We start from the raw sequence: 20,409 nt of genomic DNA, 5'->3' as shown, positions 1-20,409 counted from the left end.
CTGAAGGATAGGTAAAATCCACAGAGAATGATAAGGTTGGTCAATGGGTCAGAAGCAGGACAAAGAACAAGAGGGGATAATTATCATCACCATTTTATATATTTACAAGTCATGATTTGGAGATGCCGGTGTTGGACTGGGGTGTACAAAGTTAAAAATCACAAAACACCAAGTTATAGTCCAACAGGTTTAATTGGAAGCACACTAGCTTTCGGAGTGACGCTCCACTACCACCTGATGAAAGAGCGTTGCTCCGAAAGCTAGTGTGCTTCCAATTAAACCTGTTGGACTATAACCTGGTGTTATGCGATTTTTAACTTTATATTTACAAGTATGTAAATTCTTATATCTAACAAGAGAAAGAAGAAACTGCAAGTCAGTGACTGTGGCAACATTGATACTGGTGCTGATGAAGAACTTAGAGGAGGAGATAGCGGAATATGGGGAGAGGGGAGGTCCACCCCAAATAACAAACTACAATACGCACTCCATCATAGACATGGCAGCATTAATATACCCCCAAAACCTGACAGTGATATCAGAAGTGGGATGTCACAGAAATTGAAATTTAATTGATTATGTTTGAGAAGCAATTGTCTTAGATTGTAATTAAACACGAGTTGAGTCATTTATAGGTAGAATGAGAAGTTACAATAGGATTAGAATATTCCAGAATGTGACTGATAAATAACAGAAAAGATAGGAGCATAGCTATTGGCAACTGTACTGGTAACTGCAGAAATTTATGATCAAAAATAGGAGCGTGTCCTTGATAAGCTTACTACAGACCTTCCTAAAAAGAACCCATCAGCTTAGAAAGAGTCTGGAATAAGTTAGCCTACTGTCCACATTCATGTGCTTTAAAGCTGGAGATGGAAAAATAAAGAACTACAGGAGTGAAGGAACAGCAATGAAAACAGCATTTCAAAATCAAATTAGTTTAGTTATAATCAGGCATTTCAAGTAATATTCTTTGATCAATCTAATATTATATTGCTGTTCTTATGTACAGCCAATGCGGATCTTGGCACTAACTCATCACAATCTTGTGAGGTAGATAGGATAGTGAAGGTGGCGTTTGGTATGCTTTCCTTTATTGGTCAGAGTATTGAGTACAGGAGTTGGGAGGTCATATTGCGTCTGTACAGGACATTGGTTAGGCCACTGTAGGAATATTGCATGCAATTCTGGTCTCCTTACTATCGGAAAGATGTTGTGAAACTTGAAAGGGTTCAGAAAAGATTTACAAGGATGTTGCCAGGGTTGGAGGATTTGAGCTATAGGGAGAGGCTGAACAGGCTGGGGCTGTTTTCCCTGAAGCATCGGAGGCTGAGGGGTGACCTTACAGAGGTTTACAAAATTATGAGGGGCATGGATAGGATAAATAGACAAAGTCTTTTCCCGGAGGTCAGGGAGTCCAGAACTAGAGAGGGCATAGGTTTAGGGTGAGAGGGGAAAGATGTAAAAGAGACCCAAGGGGCAACTCTTTCATACAGAGGGTGATATGTGCATGGAATGAGCTGCCAGAGGAAGTGGTGAAGGCTGGTACAATTGCAAATTTAAGAGGCACTTGGATGGGTATATGAATAGGAAGGTCTTGGAGGGATACGGGCCGGGTGCTGGCAGGTGGGACTAGATTGGGTTGGGATATCTGGTTGGCATGGACGGGTTCGACCGAAGGTCTGTTTCCATGCTATACATCTCTATGACTCAGTTTAGCTTCATTTGACAAACAAATGCAGCATGGGATTGAGAACAGAATGAAGGCAAGAAACTAATGTTTTAGAATGACAGCTATAAGGCTATAGGACATCTGTTTAGTTTCAAATCCAGACTTCAAAGGTGAAACATGATAGAGATAGTTTACACTCATCCTCGTTGGCGCTGATCAAGAAATCCTAGCCATGGCTGTGTCCTTGTGTTGGTGTTTTAGAAGTATAGCAATTGACTAAAGGTAACCTTTATATTAGACTTAAATTTGTAACATGGATTTGCATTTATAATTCTAAAATTGTCTAAACAACTTGTAGAGATTAGTATTTTCTGTATTGATTTTGACTATTAAAAGTCAAAGGTAACAAACTTTTTAAGGTGGGTTCAAGTCCTGCCAGTTTCAGAAGTGTGTAATAACATTTCTGAACACATTGATTAGAAAATATCTACAAACACAGCAAAAGAAAAAGTCAAACAAATGACGAACGAATAGACAGTGTTGATTTAATAGGAACTTTACCAATTAAGTATTGAGACATCAACTCAAGGATATAAATCTTTAAGTTGTGACTACGAATCCCTCTCATTTTCTTTAGCAAAGAGGTAAAGAACATTTCAAAATACTCTTACCTTCGTAAAGTGAGATTAATAAAATGTAATGAAGGCGGTGGCCCCATGGATAACTGACAACTTAAGGAACCAATCAGGAGATAGTGAGTGGTGATTTCAGAGTCAGAGATTAGTCACATGCTCCTTAGACCAATTACCATACGCCAAGGCTAGCCTAGGCCAATCAGAACGTAATGACATAATTGATCACGCTGCAAGTTGTGCCATGGAAAGCACTGACAAACACCATCTTTCAGTGACCAAGGAACATGTAAGTAGTTTAATGTTATCCTGCTTCAATCAGGAGTGAAGTCCTCAAAGCACTGGAGACAGGCACAGACCCAATGTTGAGTTGTGCACCAAGATGAACCAGAAAGCATGAACCATGACACACACGTAAAGCCACTGCCCTGCTTTAATTGGTCTTATTTATAACCAAAGTGAAGTTTCTTGAACTATTGCACGAGACTGTCTGTAATTGCTTTAATGGTTAAAGTCTTAAATGAATAAATTAATCTTAGTATGAGAGGTTAAATTATAAGATCCCCAAAACTTCTAAAATTGGTGATCTCAACACGATCAAGACCGATTGAGAATGTCTAGTGTCATAAAAGGAGCTTGGTGAATGTGCACGGCCAACACTGCCATCAAAAAGGGGAACTCTAATGATCATGGGATCATTGTGAACCCCCTGTGATTCAGACACTATTGTTACAAAGGATATTTAAAACAGTTTCTTCTCTCTACCATTGATGTTGGACAAGGTGTCCAGCAAAGATGTCCAAACACTGCCTGTAGCAGTCTGGAGAAAGGGGGAGCAGGGCATGTTTAAAGAGATAGTTGCATTTGTCCAAATTGATTTGGATGACAAACTTAGAAGCTGAGAAAGTAATGAGCTTCTAGGCTTAAGAAGCATACCACTATGTTCAGAAAGTGATCAAATTTGTGAAAAAGAATCATGAGGTGGGTGAATAACTTGGGGAAAAAAAAACATTTGCAGTGGAAAGGTCAGAAGAAAAATAGTTTAAAAAGACAAGTTCATACTTTAGAGTCAGGGTGCTACAAATTCTGCAAGGTGGGTGGCACGGTGGCTCAGTGGTTGGCACTGCTGCCTCACAGCGCCTGGAACCCAGGTTCAATTCCCATCTCGGGTAACAGTATGTGTGGAGTTTGCACATTCTCCTTGTGTCTGCATGGGTTTCCTCTGGGTACTTGGGGGTTTCCTCCCACAGACAAAGATGTGCAGGTCAGGTGAATTGGCCATGCTAAATTGTCCATAGTGTAAGTGTCAGGGGGAATGGGTCTGGGTGGGTTACTCTTCAGAAGGTCGGTGTGGACTTCTTGGGCTGAAGGGCCGGTTTCTACACTGCAAATAATCCAAACTAATCTAATTTTATGGAAAGTAAGATGATAAATGAGGAGGTCTTGATATCAAAGAAAGAGAAACACTTCAACAATCTCCCAGAGAAGTAGATCATTCTCAGTGTAAATTTATGATGTTAGAAAAAATATCGGGAAATCCAATGGACAACTGGTATTAGCCAAAGCAGAGATGAGTGTGGGAAAGCTCTCCTGTCGTGATTTCAGCTGACAATGGTTTTAGTCACAAACGTAAAATATTCTGTACTTCTCACTTCAACTACAACCAAAAGTTTGGGTATAGAAATAAAATCTGAGACTAAAATAAAGTGTTAAGAAGACAGCTTTGTTGTATGAAAAGAAAACTAAAGAATTTGTGTATGAGAATAAGAAGTTTATTGTTTCATTTTGTCAGGGCAATAAATGGTGTGTTTGAATATGAACTAAATATTAACCCTCTGTGGGCTTGTATGTGCTTTTGTTCCTTGGTTGTTACATTCTATGTATTGGTATTATGGTTGAGGTTTTAAATTTATTAACTCACCTTGATCTCCCTGGAGATCAAGACTCAAGGATTAAAAAAAAGGTGGCAAAAAAGGCATATAGCATTCTTATCTTCATCAATCACAGCATTAAGGTAAAAGTTGGCAAGTCTTATTGCAGCTGTAGAAAACTTAGGCCAAATTTGGAGTATTGTGTGTAGTTCTGGTCACCATGCTATCGGAAGTATGTGAAGGCTTTGGAGATGATGCAAAAGAGGTTTGCCAGGACGTTGCCTGGATTTAAGTGTAACAGCTACAAGGAAATGTTAGACAAACAGTTTTTTTTTTAAAAACTAGCGGTTGAGGGATAAACTGATGAAAGTGTATAAAGTTATGAGAGACGTTGATAGGGTGTATACACAGGGCTTGTTTCCCAGGTTGGAAATGTCAAATAGTAGAAGGCACAGGTTTAAAGCGAGAGTGAGAAAGATGAAAGGATATGTGCAAAGCAAGTTTTCTTTTTAAAAGCATAGTGTGGTAGGTGCCTGGAACACACTATCAGGGGAGGTGATAGGAGGAAATACGATAAAAACGTTTTAACAGGCATTTAGATAGACACATGAACAGGTGGGGAATAATGGAATATGAACTATGCACAGGCAGACAAGATTAGTTTAGAATGGCATTATGGTTGGCACAGACATAGAATGGTACAGGCCTTTTAGCCTATGGTACATTTTGAAGTCTGAGTTTATAACTTATTGGAGTTCATACTTCTGGCATACATGGAGATATTAAAGTGTAGATATGATAGTGGAGTGTGCCTGTGGCAGCTGAAAAACATATGAAATCAAGTTGCAGATCTAGGTGGGGTGTGTAGCATTTGGATTTTATTGTGCCAGTCTGACTCTCCCAGATAAAACAGAGTTACAGTGCAAATTTTTTTTTTAAATGAAAAGAAAATGCAGCAACTTTAACACCATCTTCTAAACTTGTGACCTCTACCATTTAGGAGGAGGGCAGCAGGCACATGGGAGCACACAACCTTCAGATTTCCCTCTTCCCACAAGCTAAAAAACCTGCCTGGCTGGTACAATATCACTGTTCTTTCATCATTGCTGGATAAAAATCTAGCAATCCCACCCAACTGCATTGTGGGAATACTTACGCCACAGGGACTGCAGCAGTTTAAGGCGGCAGTTTTTAGATGGGCAATAAATGCTGTGAACCACATGCCATGAACAATTTTCTTTTAAGCAAGGGGACAAGCTTTCCAATTATTGCACAGCACCACCGGTTCCAGCAGAACTCACCTCCAACAACACCAACGCCCACACTACTCCTTCTGGTGTTCATTGGGGCGACATGAACCCACTCATTTGCTTTAACATTGTATACCTCAACAGAAGATAAACCTGCAAAATTGAGAACAGATCGTTCAATCTCACACAATATCAAACTGATAGCAACAAATAGATATGATAAACAATGAATGCATAGAAACCCATACAGCTAATTACAATCTGCAAATAACAGACCTAGTCCATGCATGGTGAGTTGTGAAAGAGAATTTAATTTTATTCTTTTTCAGCATGCAGTCATGAAAATGTCTGGATCATAAGAACACAGCAATCCTGACAAATGTGGCATTTTAAACTTTTGTTTTTAAAAGGGTAAATCCACTCCTTGCCTCATTTCTCTTTTTTCACTATTTGCTCTAACTTATCTTGAAGGAGCTATGAACATACACAGAATTATGAGTTCTAGGGCACAGCAGCACCTTCTTCTCTCTCTTTCTCCCCCCCCCCCCCAACCTCAAGTGGCTCTTTTTCATGTGTAAGCCTAGAAAATGAGTATCAGCAGGCAGTTTGAGGGGTCACAGCCCAATTCTGCCTTTAACAGTTATTCATTCTTATGCATTTGCTAGCAGGGTTTCATTATTTAGCAGAAACTCAGACCAACTCCTCTTGCTCAGAGACCATCTGAGAAACGTTAACTCACTAGCTTTTCACGGCTTTAGGCTTCTAAGTAAACTGACCATCTGGGGAAAAATGCTTGTCTGCCATGCTGCCTCTGGTGTCCTTCAACTTATCACAGTCACATGATCAGAGGTCAACTTGAGTAAAACAAACACTTTTGGCAGAAGTCATTTCGTCCATCAGATGGACCATAGTGCAAGGTGCCTGCTTTTATTCTCTTCTCAGCTACGTTCATCCTTTTATATATATTAAGCGGAATTTTCAATTTGACACTGTTACTTATCTTCTAACAGATTTCTATTTCTGACTTCCTGCATGATCTCTCAATTGTTGTCAGGTCTTTCCATTTCTCCCACCAAATACTCCCACCTCCAACACTAACTCCGTTCATCGTCAGCCTACATTAGGTTGATCAAGAGGTGCAGGTATACATATGATACCTGTTGTGATACCAAGACACCCACCCCCACTACTAATCATCATTCTATTTTAGTACGTTTAATCATTTTATATTTACTGCAAATTACTAATATACCCAAATTAAATGCCATAAACTTTGCCAAGCAATTTATACCAAGTAACAGCGTCAGAGCCAAGTGGGGAGTATGCTTGCTATTGGGTCCTTTCAGACTTTAGTAAGAATGCATTATAAAAGTAGCAAAATAAGTAGATGATTTACATTGACAGTAAGTAGTACCAACATTACAAATCTTCCAAGTTATACATTTCAGATGGTTGGTAAATTTTACAAATGATTTGGGAGTGCAATTTGATGGCATAAATTTTTTTTAAACATATTATGAAAATGTAAAGGATTTTATATAATAGAATCTTATCACCTTTGGTTAGGAACAGAATAATTTTTGTGGCCCCTTTCAGATGGCTTCTGAGGTCCACCGATCTGCTCAATGTCCTGAAGGTAGCCAACTAAAAGCTGCCAACAAACTGGGCGCTAAGTAGCTGCCTTCAGAAGCCCCATTTAATTAGGGGTCCTTAATGAAGAATGCTCTGAAGATTACAAAAGGGAAATCAGCATTTACACAGTTTTCAGGCCATCACTGAGAGGATCAAACCCCACTCCACCGGGGTGATATGCTGCCACATCTTTGACCCTCAAGCATTCAGAATGAAGGCAGACCTTGCTGGTTCCTCACTCTGCTGTGCCAGGAGGCAACCTTCAGACATTTGCCAGGCTTTGGCATCAGCCAGTTTGCTCAAAAAAAAAGGCACTTGTTCACATTTAGCTACCAGCTATTATAAGATAGATGGTTGATGCCTTCCAGACCCTGACCCAAGCAAGATTGCGCTTTGTTTTCTGAGCATCGACAAAATTATATTAATGTAGTGCTTTCAATGTAATAAAGAATCCCAAGGTGTTGTGGGGCCTGGGATTACAAAAATAGGAGGCATAAGACCATGGACAGCTTTGACAACAAGAATTTGAATTCAAGGGATTGCTTGACCATGGGCCAATATAGATTAGTAAGTACAGGGTTATTGATGAATGGGACTTGGAATAAATTAAAACAAGGACATTTGTTCTGAATGACCTCAGGTTAATTTATTGCAGAATGTGGGAGATCAGTTAATTGTGTTTTGAAATTGTTGAAATTTGAGGTAACAAAGGCATGATGAGGGTTGAAGAAATATTTGAGCTGAGACAAGACAAAAAAAAGTCAAGTGTGATCAGAAGATCATAATATGATCAAACATGACACCAAGAATACAAACAGACTGATTTAATCTCAAACCATTGCCAGAGAAAGGGATTGAATCAGTAGCTGCAGAATGCATCTTTAAGCAGGATTCTGAAAACCATGCTCTGAAAGTTTCACAGTTTAGTATCACAAGAAAAGGGGCACAAGAGTTTGAGTGTACCTGCAGCTGTGCATTCGATTTCAAGATGGTGTGTTACCTCCCAGTTGTCAGGGAGGAAGATCTCACAAAGTGGCTGCAGGGCATTCATTTGGGGGGATGATGAATAGCTGCAGTGCATGGTACATATTGGTACCAAGAACATTGTGGACCAATTGTGCTGTAAGGGACAAAACAAAAATCAGTAATGTCATTGTGAATCAGCTTAGTGATTGCTTGTTAAGTGTTTTGCTTGGTAATCTTTCAAAATCTGTGTAATTTATTAGTATACTAGTAAGATGGTATGCTGTAGGCATGCTAGATCAGTTCAGCCAAGGGAAACATCCAGCCTACGGTACATGGGGTTGCGGGTGGTGTGGACACTTCACATGTCCTACATGAACATATGTACAAGAAGGGTTACGAGCTGCCAAAACGTAAGCTCTGTATTTTGGAACTCGAGCAATGGCTAGAGTTACCACGGTGATTGTGTGGACAATAGGTGATCACATAGCAGGTTAAAGGCACAGTATCATGAAGGTCATGAAGCAGTCCAGAGTCCATCTCACTCACTAACCAACCTGTTTTCCATTTTGCATTAATGACAGATGAAATTCAATGCAAAGTAGTGAGAACTGATGCATTTTGGAAGGAAGAACACAGGCAGACAATAAACCTACAGGGATAATTCTCAAAAGGAGTGCAGGAGCAGAGGAACCTGGGAATAGAAGTGTATAGATAACTGAAAGAATCAGAACAGATAAAGAACGCAAGTCCTAAAGCATACAGTATCCTGAGCTTTATTAGCAGGAACATAGCGTACAAGAGCAAGGTGTTGTTGTTGTTGAATTTCTATTAGACAATGGTCACAATATTGTGGACAGTTCTGGGCAACATATCCAGGAAGGATGTGATTGTGTTGGACAGAGTGCAAAGAAGGTTTACAAGATTGGTTGCGGGGCTGAGAAACTTGGATAGCAAAAGGCTAGGAGGAGGTCTGAGAAAAGTTTTCAAGAGTAGAAAGGTCATTCCTCACAAACCTGGAGTTATTTGAGAAGGTGACCAAACAGTGGATGAGGGTAAAGCAGTTGATGAGGTGTATATGGATTTCAGTAAGGCGTTTGATAAGGTTCCCCACAGTAGGCTATTGCTCAAAATATGAAGGCATGGGATTGAGGGTGATTTAGTGGTTTGGTTCAGAAATTGGCTGGCTGAAAGAAGACAGAGGGTGGTGGTTGATGTGAATTATTAATCCTGGAGTTCATTTACTAGTGCTGCACTGCAAAGATCTGTTTTGGTTCCACTACTGTTTATTATTTTTATAAATACCTGGATGAGGGCATAGAAGGATGGGTTAGTAAATCTGCGGATGACACTAAGGTCGGTAGAATTGTGGATAGTGACAAAGGATGTTGTAGGTTACAGAGGGCCGAGAGGTGGCAATTGATGTTTAATGTGGAGAAGTGTGAGGTGATTCACCTTGGAAGGAGAAATAGGAATGCAGAATACTGGGCTAATGGTAAAATTCTTGGTAGTGTAGATGAGCAGAGGGATCTCAATGTCCATGTACATGGATTCCTGAAAGTTGCCACCCAGGTTGATAGAGTTGTTAAGGTGGCATACAGTATGTTAGCTTTTATTGGTAGAGGAATTGAGTTTCGTAACCATGAGGTCATGCTGCAGCTGTACAAAACTCAGGTGCGGCCGCACTTGGAGTATTGTGTACAGTTCTGGTCACCATGTTATAGGGAGGAAGTGGAAGCTTTGGAAGGGGTTTAGAGGAGGTTTACTAGGATGTTGCATGGTATGGAGGAAAGGTCTTATGAGGAAAGGCTGAGGACCTTGAGGCTGTTTTCATTAGAGAGAAGAAGGTTGAGATGTGACTTAATTGAGATGTATAAGATAATCAGAGGGATAGATAGGGTGGACAGTGAGAGCCTTTTTCCTCCGATGGCGAAGGCCAGCAAGAGGGTAAACAGCTTTAAATTGAGGGGTGATAGATAAAGGACAAACGTCAGAGGTAGTTTCTTTACTCAGTAGTAGGGGAGTGGAATGCACTGCCTGCAAAAGTAATAGACTCACCAATCTTAAGGCATTTAAATAGTCACTGGATAGGCATATGGATGAGAATGGAATAGTGTAGGTTAGGTGGGCTTCAGATTGGTCTCATAGGTCAGTACAACATCAAGGGCAGAAGGGCCTGTACTGCGGTGTAATGTTCTAAAATCATGGGGAGGCTGGATAGAGTGGCCAGGGTTTAAATTGCTTTGCAACAGGAGTAAAAATGATGCAAGAAAAAAAAATGTTTTCACACAACAGGTGGTTTGGTTCGAGAATGTACTGACTAAAGTGTGGTGGAGGTAGGTTCATTCGATGCATTCAATAGGGCATTATTCAAAAGTAAAAAGTATGCGAAAGTATAAAGACAAGGCAGGACAATGCCAAAGTCATCATGCTAATTTTGAGAACACAGTCTGGACAAAATGGACCAAATGGCAACCAAACCAGGCATGCAAGTAACGTGTAAGAGAGTGTGTGAGAGTATGTGTAGGTGTAATGTGCAAAGGTAAGAGGTTTTCTGGGGGAACTTACAAGAGTTAAAGTGTACCTGCAGCTGTGCATTTAATTTCAAGATGGTATGTTGCGTCGCTATTGTCAGGGTGAAAGATCTCTCAAAATGGCTGCAGGGCATTCATTTGGGGGACATTGAATAGCTGCAGTGCATGATACATATTGGTACCAAGAACATTGGTGGAAAGAGAGATGAGATCCTGAAAGCAGAGATTATGAATCTCAGAAAGGAGGTTGTAAAGTAGGACCTCTAAGGCAGTAACCTCAGGAGGTGAAGCTGGGGTTGGTCTGGGTGGGATGCTCATCGGAGGGTCAGTATGGACTTGATGGGCTGACTGCTTGCTTCCATACTGGATGGGTCCTATGGTCCCATTACAAAAACATAGGGTCTAGGGTGACCTAAGATAGAAACTGATTATTCAAGCATATCCAACATATAGGAAGGCACTAAGAAGTGACAAAGGAGGGGGAGTAATGCTGATATTAACAGATGGAAATATATCTTCTCTTTTAATCTGATGAATAGTTAGGTGGAGCTACAAAAAAAGCAAGGGACAACAAACATTGATGCAGATTGTTTATAAGTCAGAGTATAGTGGCAATGTCAGGCATGTGATGCAGTAAGTATGGATATCTACATACAATCTGTGTAGATCTAATAATCCCCAATACTGGGGAGGATGAATTCCTGGGAAGTTAACACTGGTTTTCTACAGCAGTGTGTTGAGGAATGAACTAGGATCTGACTACTGCAGATTTATTATCATACAATGAAAATTGGTAAATTAATAGCGTTGTTGCACAAAAACCTTCAGGGAAGGGTGACCAGGATATAACATCGTCCAAATTCGAAAATATAATCCAAACTGAAACTAGTGTCTTAAAGTGTCAACAAAGGAAACGATAAAGGCATAAGGAGCAAGTTAGCTGTGGTAGACAGGGAGGATACATCCAACTCAGGCAACAGTTAATACTCAAGGAATTAACACTTGGTTTACAATAAACACACATAGATTTAAAGTACAAAAACCCCAACAAGAAAAATAGGAGTGTCACAGTGGCGCAGTGGTTAGCAGCGTTGCCTTCAGTACCAGGGACCCAGGTTTGATTCCAGCCTCAGGCAACTGTCTGTGTGGAGTTTGGACATTCTCCCTGTGTCTGCGTGGGTTTCCTCCAAATGCTCCAGTTTCCTGCCACGATTCAAAGATGTGCAAGTTTAGGCGGATGAGCCATGCTAAATAGACTATATAGTGCCCAGGGATGAGCAGGCTATGTGGATTAGCCATGGGAATTGCAAGGTTACAAGGATAGGGTAGTGGGGTGGGTCTGGGTGGAATGCTCTTCAGAAGGACAGTGTGGACTCAAATGACCTACTTCCACACTGTCGGGATTCTATGAAACCAACTATGGTTAACAAAGAAAGTTAAAGATCTATTCGATCTTTTTCCTGTCCGGGAGCAGCGGGAGACAGAGCAGAGGTGACACTGGAGACAAGGTGGTTGCCGGGAAGATAAGGACTTAGTATAAATTTGGGCAGCTGCTAAACCAGATATACTACACGTGTAGAATCTCCCTCTCGTTCACCGTCCTCTAACCAGAAGAAAAAAAGACTCTAAAGGTCAGGTTTCTTTTTCTTTCTTTTCTTCCATATATTTAAATTCATTGCTTGGTATTAGTTAGTTGAGTTAAAGCCAAGGCTTACAATGGCAGGGGGACCTCAGACCCGTGACATGTGCCTCTTGCTTGATGTGGGAGCTCAGGGAAGTTGCTGACATTCCTGATTCTTAAACTTGCAAAACGTGTGTCCAGCTGCAGCTCTTGTTTGACGGCATGACGGCTCTGAAACTGCGGATGGACTGACTGTGGAGCATCTGCAATGCTGAGGTGGTCATGGATACCACGTTTATAGTTAATTGGTCACATCGCAGGTTAGAGTTGCTGAGGGAGACAGTGAATGGGTGACCAACAAGCAGAGAAAGAGTAGGAAGGCACTGCAGATGTCCCCTGCGGTTATCTCCCTCCAAAACAGATAACGTTTTGAATACTTTTGGGGGAAATGGCTCACCAGGGGAGGGCAGCAGTTGCCAGGATCATGGCACCGTGGCAGGCACTGCTGTTCAGATGGGCTGGAAAAAAGAGTCATGGGGCAGAGTCATATGGGATTCTATTGTAAAGTGAGTAGATAGGCAGTTCTGTGGCTGAAAACGGGACTCCCGGATGGTATGTTGCCTCCCAGGTGTTCGGGTCAGGGATGTCACCGATCAGCTGCAGAGCATTCTAAAAGGGGAGGGTGAACAGCCAGCTGTCTTGGTGCATATAGGCACCAACGATATAAGTAAAAACGAGATGAAATCCTGAAAGAAGAATTCAGGGAGCTAGGAAAGAACTTAAAGAGGAGGACCTCCAAGATAGTGATCCTGGGGATTGCTACCAGTGCCACGTGCTAGCCAGGGTAGAAATGAAAGAATAGGCAGGATGAACATGTGGCTTCAGGGATGGTGTAGGAAGGAGGGGTTCAGATTTGTGGGACACAGGGACCGGTTCTGGGGAAGGTGGGACTAATACAAATTGGACAGTTTACACCTGGACCAGACTGGAACTAATGTCCCAGGGGGAGGTTTTGCTCCTGCTGTTGGGGAGGTTTTAAACTAATGTGGCAGGGGGCTGGGAACCAGAAGAGAAGACTAGTAAATAGTGAGCTGGTAACTAGAGACTGTAAGGATCACAAAGTTAGCATTACCAAGGGGAAGAGTAGGCAGAGAGCAGTTGAACGCAAAGGAACTGGCAGTCTGAAGTGCATATACTTTAATGCAGGCTAAAAGGGATCATGAAATACCCCTTAGGGAGAATCCCAAGGCCTTTTATTCTTATAAAAGAAGCAAGAGGGTAACCAGAGAAAGGGTTGATCCACTCAAGGATAAAGGCAGGAAGGTTGTGTCGAACCCGAGAAAATAGGTGAGATTCTCAAATGATTACTTTGCAGTGTTCACTGAGGAACAGGAAGTGATGAATATTGAGATTAGAAATACAAGTTTGTTTACTCTGGATCACGTTGACATAAGGAGGGAAGATGTGTTGGATAGGCTAAAGGATATGAAGGTGGACAAATTCCCAGGACCAGGTGGGATCTACCCTAGGTTGCTGAGGGAAGCAAGAGGGAAAATAGCTTGGGCCCTGACAGATATTTTTGTAGCATCCTCAGACATAGGTGAGGTGCCGGAAGTTTGGACAGTTGCTCATAATGTCCCCTGTACAAAAAGAGTAGTAGGGATATTCCAGGTAACTATGGACCAGTGATCCTGACATCAGTGGCGGGAAAGTTGCTGGAGAAGGTACTGAGGGATAAACTCTATTTATATTTGGAAAAGAATGGGCTTTTCAGTAATAGGCAATATGGTTTTGTGTGGGGTAGATTGTGCCTTAGAGTTCTTCGAGGAAGTGATCAAGTTGATAGATGAAGGAAGGGCTGTAGATGTCATATACATGGATTTTAGTAGGCTTTTGCCCATGGTAAACTAATGGAGAAAGTGAAGTCACATGGTGTGCAGAGTGTTCTAGCTAGGTGGATAAAGAACTGGTTGAGCAACAGGAGACAGAGAGTAGTAGTTGAAGGGAGTTTCTTGAAATGGAGAAGGGTGACCAGTGATGTTCCACAGGGATCAGTGTTGGGGCCACTGTTGTTTGTGATATACATAAATGATCTGGAAGAGGGCATTGTTGGTCTGATCAGTAAGTTTGCAGATGACACAAAGATTGGTGGAGTAGCAGAGAGCATAGGGGACAGTCAAAGAATACAGAAGAATACAGATAGGCTGGAGAGTTGGGCAGAGAAGTGGCAGGTGGAGTTCAATCCAGGCAAATGTGAGGTGATGCATTTTGGGGAAGTCTAATTCTAGTGCGAACGACACTAAGTATAGTTGATGAGCAGAGAGATCTAGTAGTTCAGGTCCATTGTACCCTGAAGGTGGCTGCACAGGTGGATGGAATGGTCAAGGAGGCATATGGTATTCTTGCTTTCATCGGACAGGGCATTGAGTATAGGAGCTGGCAGGTCATGTTAAAATTGTACAAGACTTTGGTTCGGTTGCATTTAAATACGGTGTATTGTTCTGGTCACTACATTACCAAAAAGATGTGAACACTTTGGAGAGGGTGCAGAGAAGGTTTACAAGGATATTGTCTGGTATGGAAGGTACTAGCTATGAAGAGAGGTTGAATAGGTTAGCTTTGTTTTCATTAGGAAAAAAAGGAGATAATGGGGGGACCTGACTGAGGTCTACAAAATCATGAAGAGTATACACACGGTAGACAGAGATAAGCTTTTTAACCAGGATGAAGGATTCAATGGGCGGAAGTGAAGTCGAAGCACAGAGGCTGTTGGGAAGGTGGGTGAGTGATATTTAAGTAGGTGTGTTCTAGGCCCCACGTCCTACACAGTAGGGCCTCCCTCCCATCCTGAAGGCTTATGCCCGAAACCTCAATTGTCCTGCTCCCTTGATGTTGCCTGACCCGCTGCGCTTTTCCAGCAACACGTTTTTCAGCTCCTACCTCCCACCCTCCTCCTCTAACCTAAATTAATAGTCCACAGACTTGCAACAAAACAGGGGGGTTGAGGGAAGTTTCTGTTGAGAAAAGAGCGAGTCTTTGGCTCAGGAGTTTCTCGACAAAGAAGTTGAGAGAAATGAATACGCCACAGTTGAAGACATGACTGCCAAGCTGATTCAGTGTACTGCGTGCATGATTTAGGAGATCACTGTACTTGATCCCAGCACTCATTGAACTAGATCCCTGCAATCATCGTACTGGATCCCTCCACCCATAACTGTGTGTACACATTCAGCTTCTGACAGAGCATATTGCAGCACTGAAGAAAGAACTAGATGACCTCAGGCTCATCCGAGAGAACGAGATCTTTCTGGACAGGACCTTCACCGAAGTTATTACACAGAGCATACCAGAAGAGAGTAGAAGGGAGAAGACTATGAGGAAGGCAGAGATGAGACAAGTGCAAGAGACCCCAGTGGAAGTACCTGTCAGGAACAGGTTGAATCTCTTGGAAACCGTAGAGACAGACGACACTGCCAGCCGTGAGGCGGTCAGGTCTGCCAATCAGACATTGGTGTGGAGGCAGAGCCAAGAGGTCAGACATCACACAGAGCCGTGGTAATAGGGGACTCCATAGTGAGAGGGACTGAAAGGGATTTCTGCGGCAACAGGCAGGATTTGAGGATGGTGTGTTGCCTTCCTGGTGCCAGGATTAAAGGACATCGCAGACAGAGTGCAGGAAATCCTCAAGGGCAAAGGTGAAGAGCCAGAGGTGGTGGTACATGTCAGCACAAATGATGTCGGGAAGAAGAGGAGGGACATTCTACAGCGGGACTTCGGGGAACTCAGAAGAAAGCTGAAAAGCAGGACGTCCAGAGTGGTTATCTCCAGTTTGCTTCCAGTTCCTCGAGCTGGAGAGGACAGGAACAGGAAGATAATGGACTTGAATGTGTGGCTGGTGCAGGAAGCAAGGATTTAAATTCGTGGATCACTGGGGTATGCTTAGCGATAAGGATCAATTATACAAGGGTTGCACCTTAATAGGTGGGGGACCAGCATTCTGGCAAGTAGGTTTGCCACTGCGTTTAAACTAGTGGGGGGGGGGAGAACAACCTGGAATATTAAGAAGTAAGTTAAAGGGAAAAGTTAGAACAGGAGAAGTCAAGAAAGACAACGGAATCAATGGAGCAGAAAACTCAAAAAAGGTTCATGCCGTAAGGTCAAGTGAAATAGGGATTGATAGGAAGGGTGAGGGGAGTAACAAATTAAAAATATTATAAATGAATGCACAAAGCATTAGAAATAAGGTGGATGAGCTTGAGGCTCATTTGGAAATTGGCAGTTACGATGCTGTGGGGATAACGGAGACATGGCTTCAAGTGGACGGGGCCTGGGAAATGAATATTCAAGGCTATACGTGCTATCGTAAGGACAGACTGACTGGCAGAGGGGGTGGGGTGGTCCTGTTGGTAAGGAATGATATTCAGTCCCTTGCGGGGGGATGTAGAATCAGGGGATGTAGAGTCAGTATGGATATAGCTGAGAAATTCTAAGGATAGAAAGACCCTAATGGGAGTTATCTACAGGCCCCCAAACAGTAGCCTGGATGTAGTGTATAAGTTGAATAAGGAGCTGAAATTGGCCTGTCACAAAGATATTACTACAGTTGTTATGGGGGATTTCAACATGCAGGTAGATTGGGAGAATCAGGATGGTACTGGACCCCAAGAAAGGGAGTTTGTGGAGTACCTCCAAGATGGATTCTTAGAACAGCTTGTGCTGGAGCCTACCAGAGAGAAAGCAATTCTGGATCAGGTGTTGTGCAATGAACCGGATTTGATCAGGGACCTCAAAGTAAAGGAGCCATTAGGAGGTAGTGACCACAATACAATAAGCTTTAATCTGCAGTTTGAAATGGAGAGGGTACAATCGGAAGTGACAATATTTCAGTTGAATAAGGGGAACTATGGAGCTATGAGGGAGGAGCTGGCCAAAGTACAACGGTGCAATACCTTAGCAGGGATGACGGTGGAGCAACAAAGGTAGATATTTCTGTGTATAATGCAGAAGATGCAGGATCAGTTCATTCCAAAAAGGAAGAAAGATCCTAAGGGGAGGCAGGGGTAGCTGTGGCTGATGAGAGAAGTTAAGGACCATATAAAGACAAAAGGGAAAAAGTATAACATAACAAAGATGAGTGGGAAATCGGAGGACTGGGAAGCTTTTAAAGAACAACAGAGGATAACTAAAAAGAAAATGCGCAAAGAAAAAATAAGGTAAAAAAGATAAACTGGCCTAAAATATAAAGGAGGATAGTAAAGGACTTTTTAGGTATGTGAAAGGCAAAAAAAAAATTGAGAAGACCCTTGAAGACCCTTGAAGACAGAAACTGGTGAATTTATTACGGGAACAAAGAAATGGCAGGAGTTGAATTGGTACTTTTAGATCTGTCTTCAGTGGGGAAGACATGAGCAATCTCCCAGATGTAATAGTGGCTGAAGGACCTGAACTGAAGGGAATTTATATTAGGCAGGAAATGGTGTTGGAGAGACTGTTAGGTCTGAAGGCTGTTAAGTCCCCGGGACCTGATGGTCTATATCCCAGGCTACTGAAGGAGGTGGCTCTAGAAATCGTGGATGCACTGGTGATCATTTTCCAATGTTTTATAGATTCAGGATCAGTTCCTGCAGATTGGAGGGTAGCTAATGTTGTCCCACTTTTTAAGAAAGGAGGGAGAGAGAAAACAGAGAATTATAGACCAGTTAGTCTGACCTCAGTGGTGGAAAAAACGCTGGAGTCAATTATAAAGGATAAAATTACGACACATCTGGATAGCAGTAACAGGAGAGGTCAGAGTCAGCATAGATTTATGAAGGGGAAATCATGCTTGACTAATCTGGAATTTTTGAGGATGTAACTCTGAAGATGGACAAGGAAGATCCAGTGGATGGAGTGTACCTGGACTTTCAGAAAGCCTTTGATAAAGTCCTACATAGGAGGTTAGTGAGCAAAATTAGGGCACATGGTATTAGGGGCAAAATACTGACATGGATTGAAAATTGGTTGGCTGACAGGAAACAAAGTAGTGATAAACGGCTCCGTTTCGGAATGGCAGGCAGTAACCAGTGGTTTGTCACAGCGATCAGTGCTGGGACCGCAGCTTTTTACAATGTACATTAATGATATAGATGAAGGTATTAAAAGTAATATTAGCAAATTTGCTAATGACACAAAGCTGGGTGGCAGGGTAAAATGTGAGGAGGATGATAGGAGATTACAGGGTGACCTGGACAGGTTAGGTGAGTGGACGGATGCATGGCAGATGCAGGTTAAATGTGGATAAATGGGTGGTTTTCCACTTTGGTGGCAAGAACAGGAAGGCAGATTACTACCTAAACGGAGTCAAGTTAGGTAAAGGGGGAGTACAATGAGATCTAGATGTTCTTGTACACCGGTCAATGAAAGCAAGCATGCAGGTATAGCAGGCAGTGAAGAAAGATAATAGCATGCTGGCCTTCATAACAAGATGAATTGAGTATAGAAGCAAAGGTCCTTCTGCAGTTGTAAAGGGCCCTGGTGAGACCGCACCTGGAATATTGTGTGCAGTTGTGGTCTCCAAATTTGAGGAAAGACATTCTGGCTATTGAGGGAGTGCAGCTTAGGTTCACGAGGTCAATTCCTGGATTGGTGGGACTATCTTATGCTGAAAGACTGGAGCGACTGAGCTTGTATATTCTTGGGTTTAGAAGGCTGAGAGGGGATCTGATTGAGACGTACAAGATTATTGAAGGATTGGACACTCTGGAGGCAGGAAGCATGTTTCCGCTGATGGGTGAGTCCCGAACCAGAGGACAGTTTAAAAATAAGGGGTAGGCCACTTAGAACAGAGTTGAGGAGAAACTTCTTCACTCAGAGAGTGGTGTGTGTGTGGAATGCTCTGCCCCAGAAGGCTATGGAGGCCAGGTTCCTGGACCCTTTCAAGAAAGAGTTGGATAGAGCTCTTAAGGATAGTGGAATCAAGGGTTATGGGGATAAGGCAGGAACATGATCATAATGAATGGTGGTGCAGGCTCGAAGGGCAGAATGGACTACTCCTGCACCTATTGTCTAATAACGAGAGGTCACGCTTTCAAGGTGAGAGGTGAAACATTTAAGGGAGATATACACAGCAAGTCCTTTACACCAGAGGGTGGTAGGTGCCTGGAACATGTTGCCATCTGAGGTAGGAGAGGCAGGCATGGTAGATTCATTTAAGATGCATCTGGATAGATGCATGAGTAGGTGGGGAGCAGTGGGATAACGATGCTTAGGAATTGGGCGATAGTTTTAGACAGTGGATTTTGATCGGCTCAGGCTCGGAGGGCCAAAGGGTCTGTTCTTGGGCTGTAAATTTTCTTTGTTCTCTTAGATCAATGGAAGTAGTTGATAAAGTTTCCAAAGTAAGTAATAACCTTGAAGATGAGGAGTATTTTAGAATTTATCAAAGGAGGATTAAGAAACTGATAAAGAAAGTGAGAAAATAGGAATATAATCTATCAAGAAACGTGAAAAAAGGGAGAGATTGGCAAAGAGGGGTCTGCTGATGCTGGAGATGAGAGTGTGTTGCTGGAAAAGCACAGCAGGTCAAGCAGCATCCAAGGAGCAGGAGAATCTATGTTTAGGCCTGATGAAGGGCTCCAGCCCGAAACATCAATTTTCCTACTCCTCGGATGCTGCCCGACCTGGTGTGCTTTTCTAGCAACACACACTCAAAGACAAATATACAGCAGAAATTATGCGAAATAGGGAAAAAGCAAAGAAAAGCTAAATAATTACTGTGTGCCCGTCTTCACAGGGGAGGAGAATACAATAAACCTGCCAAAAATCCAGAAACTATTGAAAAGGGGAAAAAAAAGCCATAAAAATAGTTTTGCTGAAAAAGTACACTTTTTGTAAACTTGTCCTGTACTCGAAGACAAATTGTGAGGAATTCCAATGTAGAGGAATGTATGAGAGGGGAATGCTGATTATTGGAAAATGAATCCTGAATGTCAGAGGCATTGCCGTAGAGAATGAACTAGCCAATGATTGCTAATTAACTGTTAAGCATTCTTTAAATTTCAAACAAGGCTGCTGGTCTATTGTCAAGGCATTACCCTAAGAAATAAACAGAGAAAAGGGAATGGCTGCCAAATACTTTGTTTTGCTAAAACACAGTATGTGTACATGCAGCTTTCAGTACATGCATAAGCAGACTGCAAGTCTGACTGACAAAAACTAGGAGAAAGTGAGAACTGCAGATGCTGGAGATCAGAGTC

The 20,409-nt window shown here is 42.2% G+C and overlaps 1 protein-coding gene across 3 annotated transcripts in view; it reads right to left on the bottom strand.

The window, feature by feature from the left end:
- The window catches only part of klhl2 (kelch-like family member 2), a 144,418-nt gene that overhangs the window by 10,744 nt on the left and 113,265 nt on the right, over window positions 1-20,409 (bottom strand). For all 3 annotated transcript variants that reach the window (XM_060832759.1, XM_060832769.1, XM_060832778.1), the window contains one exon: window positions 5,477-5,578. In XM_060832759.1, coding sequence (XP_060688742.1) covers window positions 5,477-5,578 — 102 coding nt within the window. The remainder of the gene's footprint in view (window positions 1-5,476; window positions 5,579-20,409) is intronic.

The sequence above is a fragment of the Hemiscyllium ocellatum genome, chromosome 1 (genome assembly GCF_020745735.1).
Source record: "Hemiscyllium ocellatum isolate sHemOce1 chromosome 1, sHemOce1.pat.X.cur, whole genome shotgun sequence".
NCBI classification, from domain to species: Eukaryota; Metazoa; Chordata; class Chondrichthyes; order Orectolobiformes; family Hemiscylliidae; genus Hemiscyllium; species Hemiscyllium ocellatum.
This window is presented reverse-complemented; position numbering and strand designations above follow the sequence as displayed.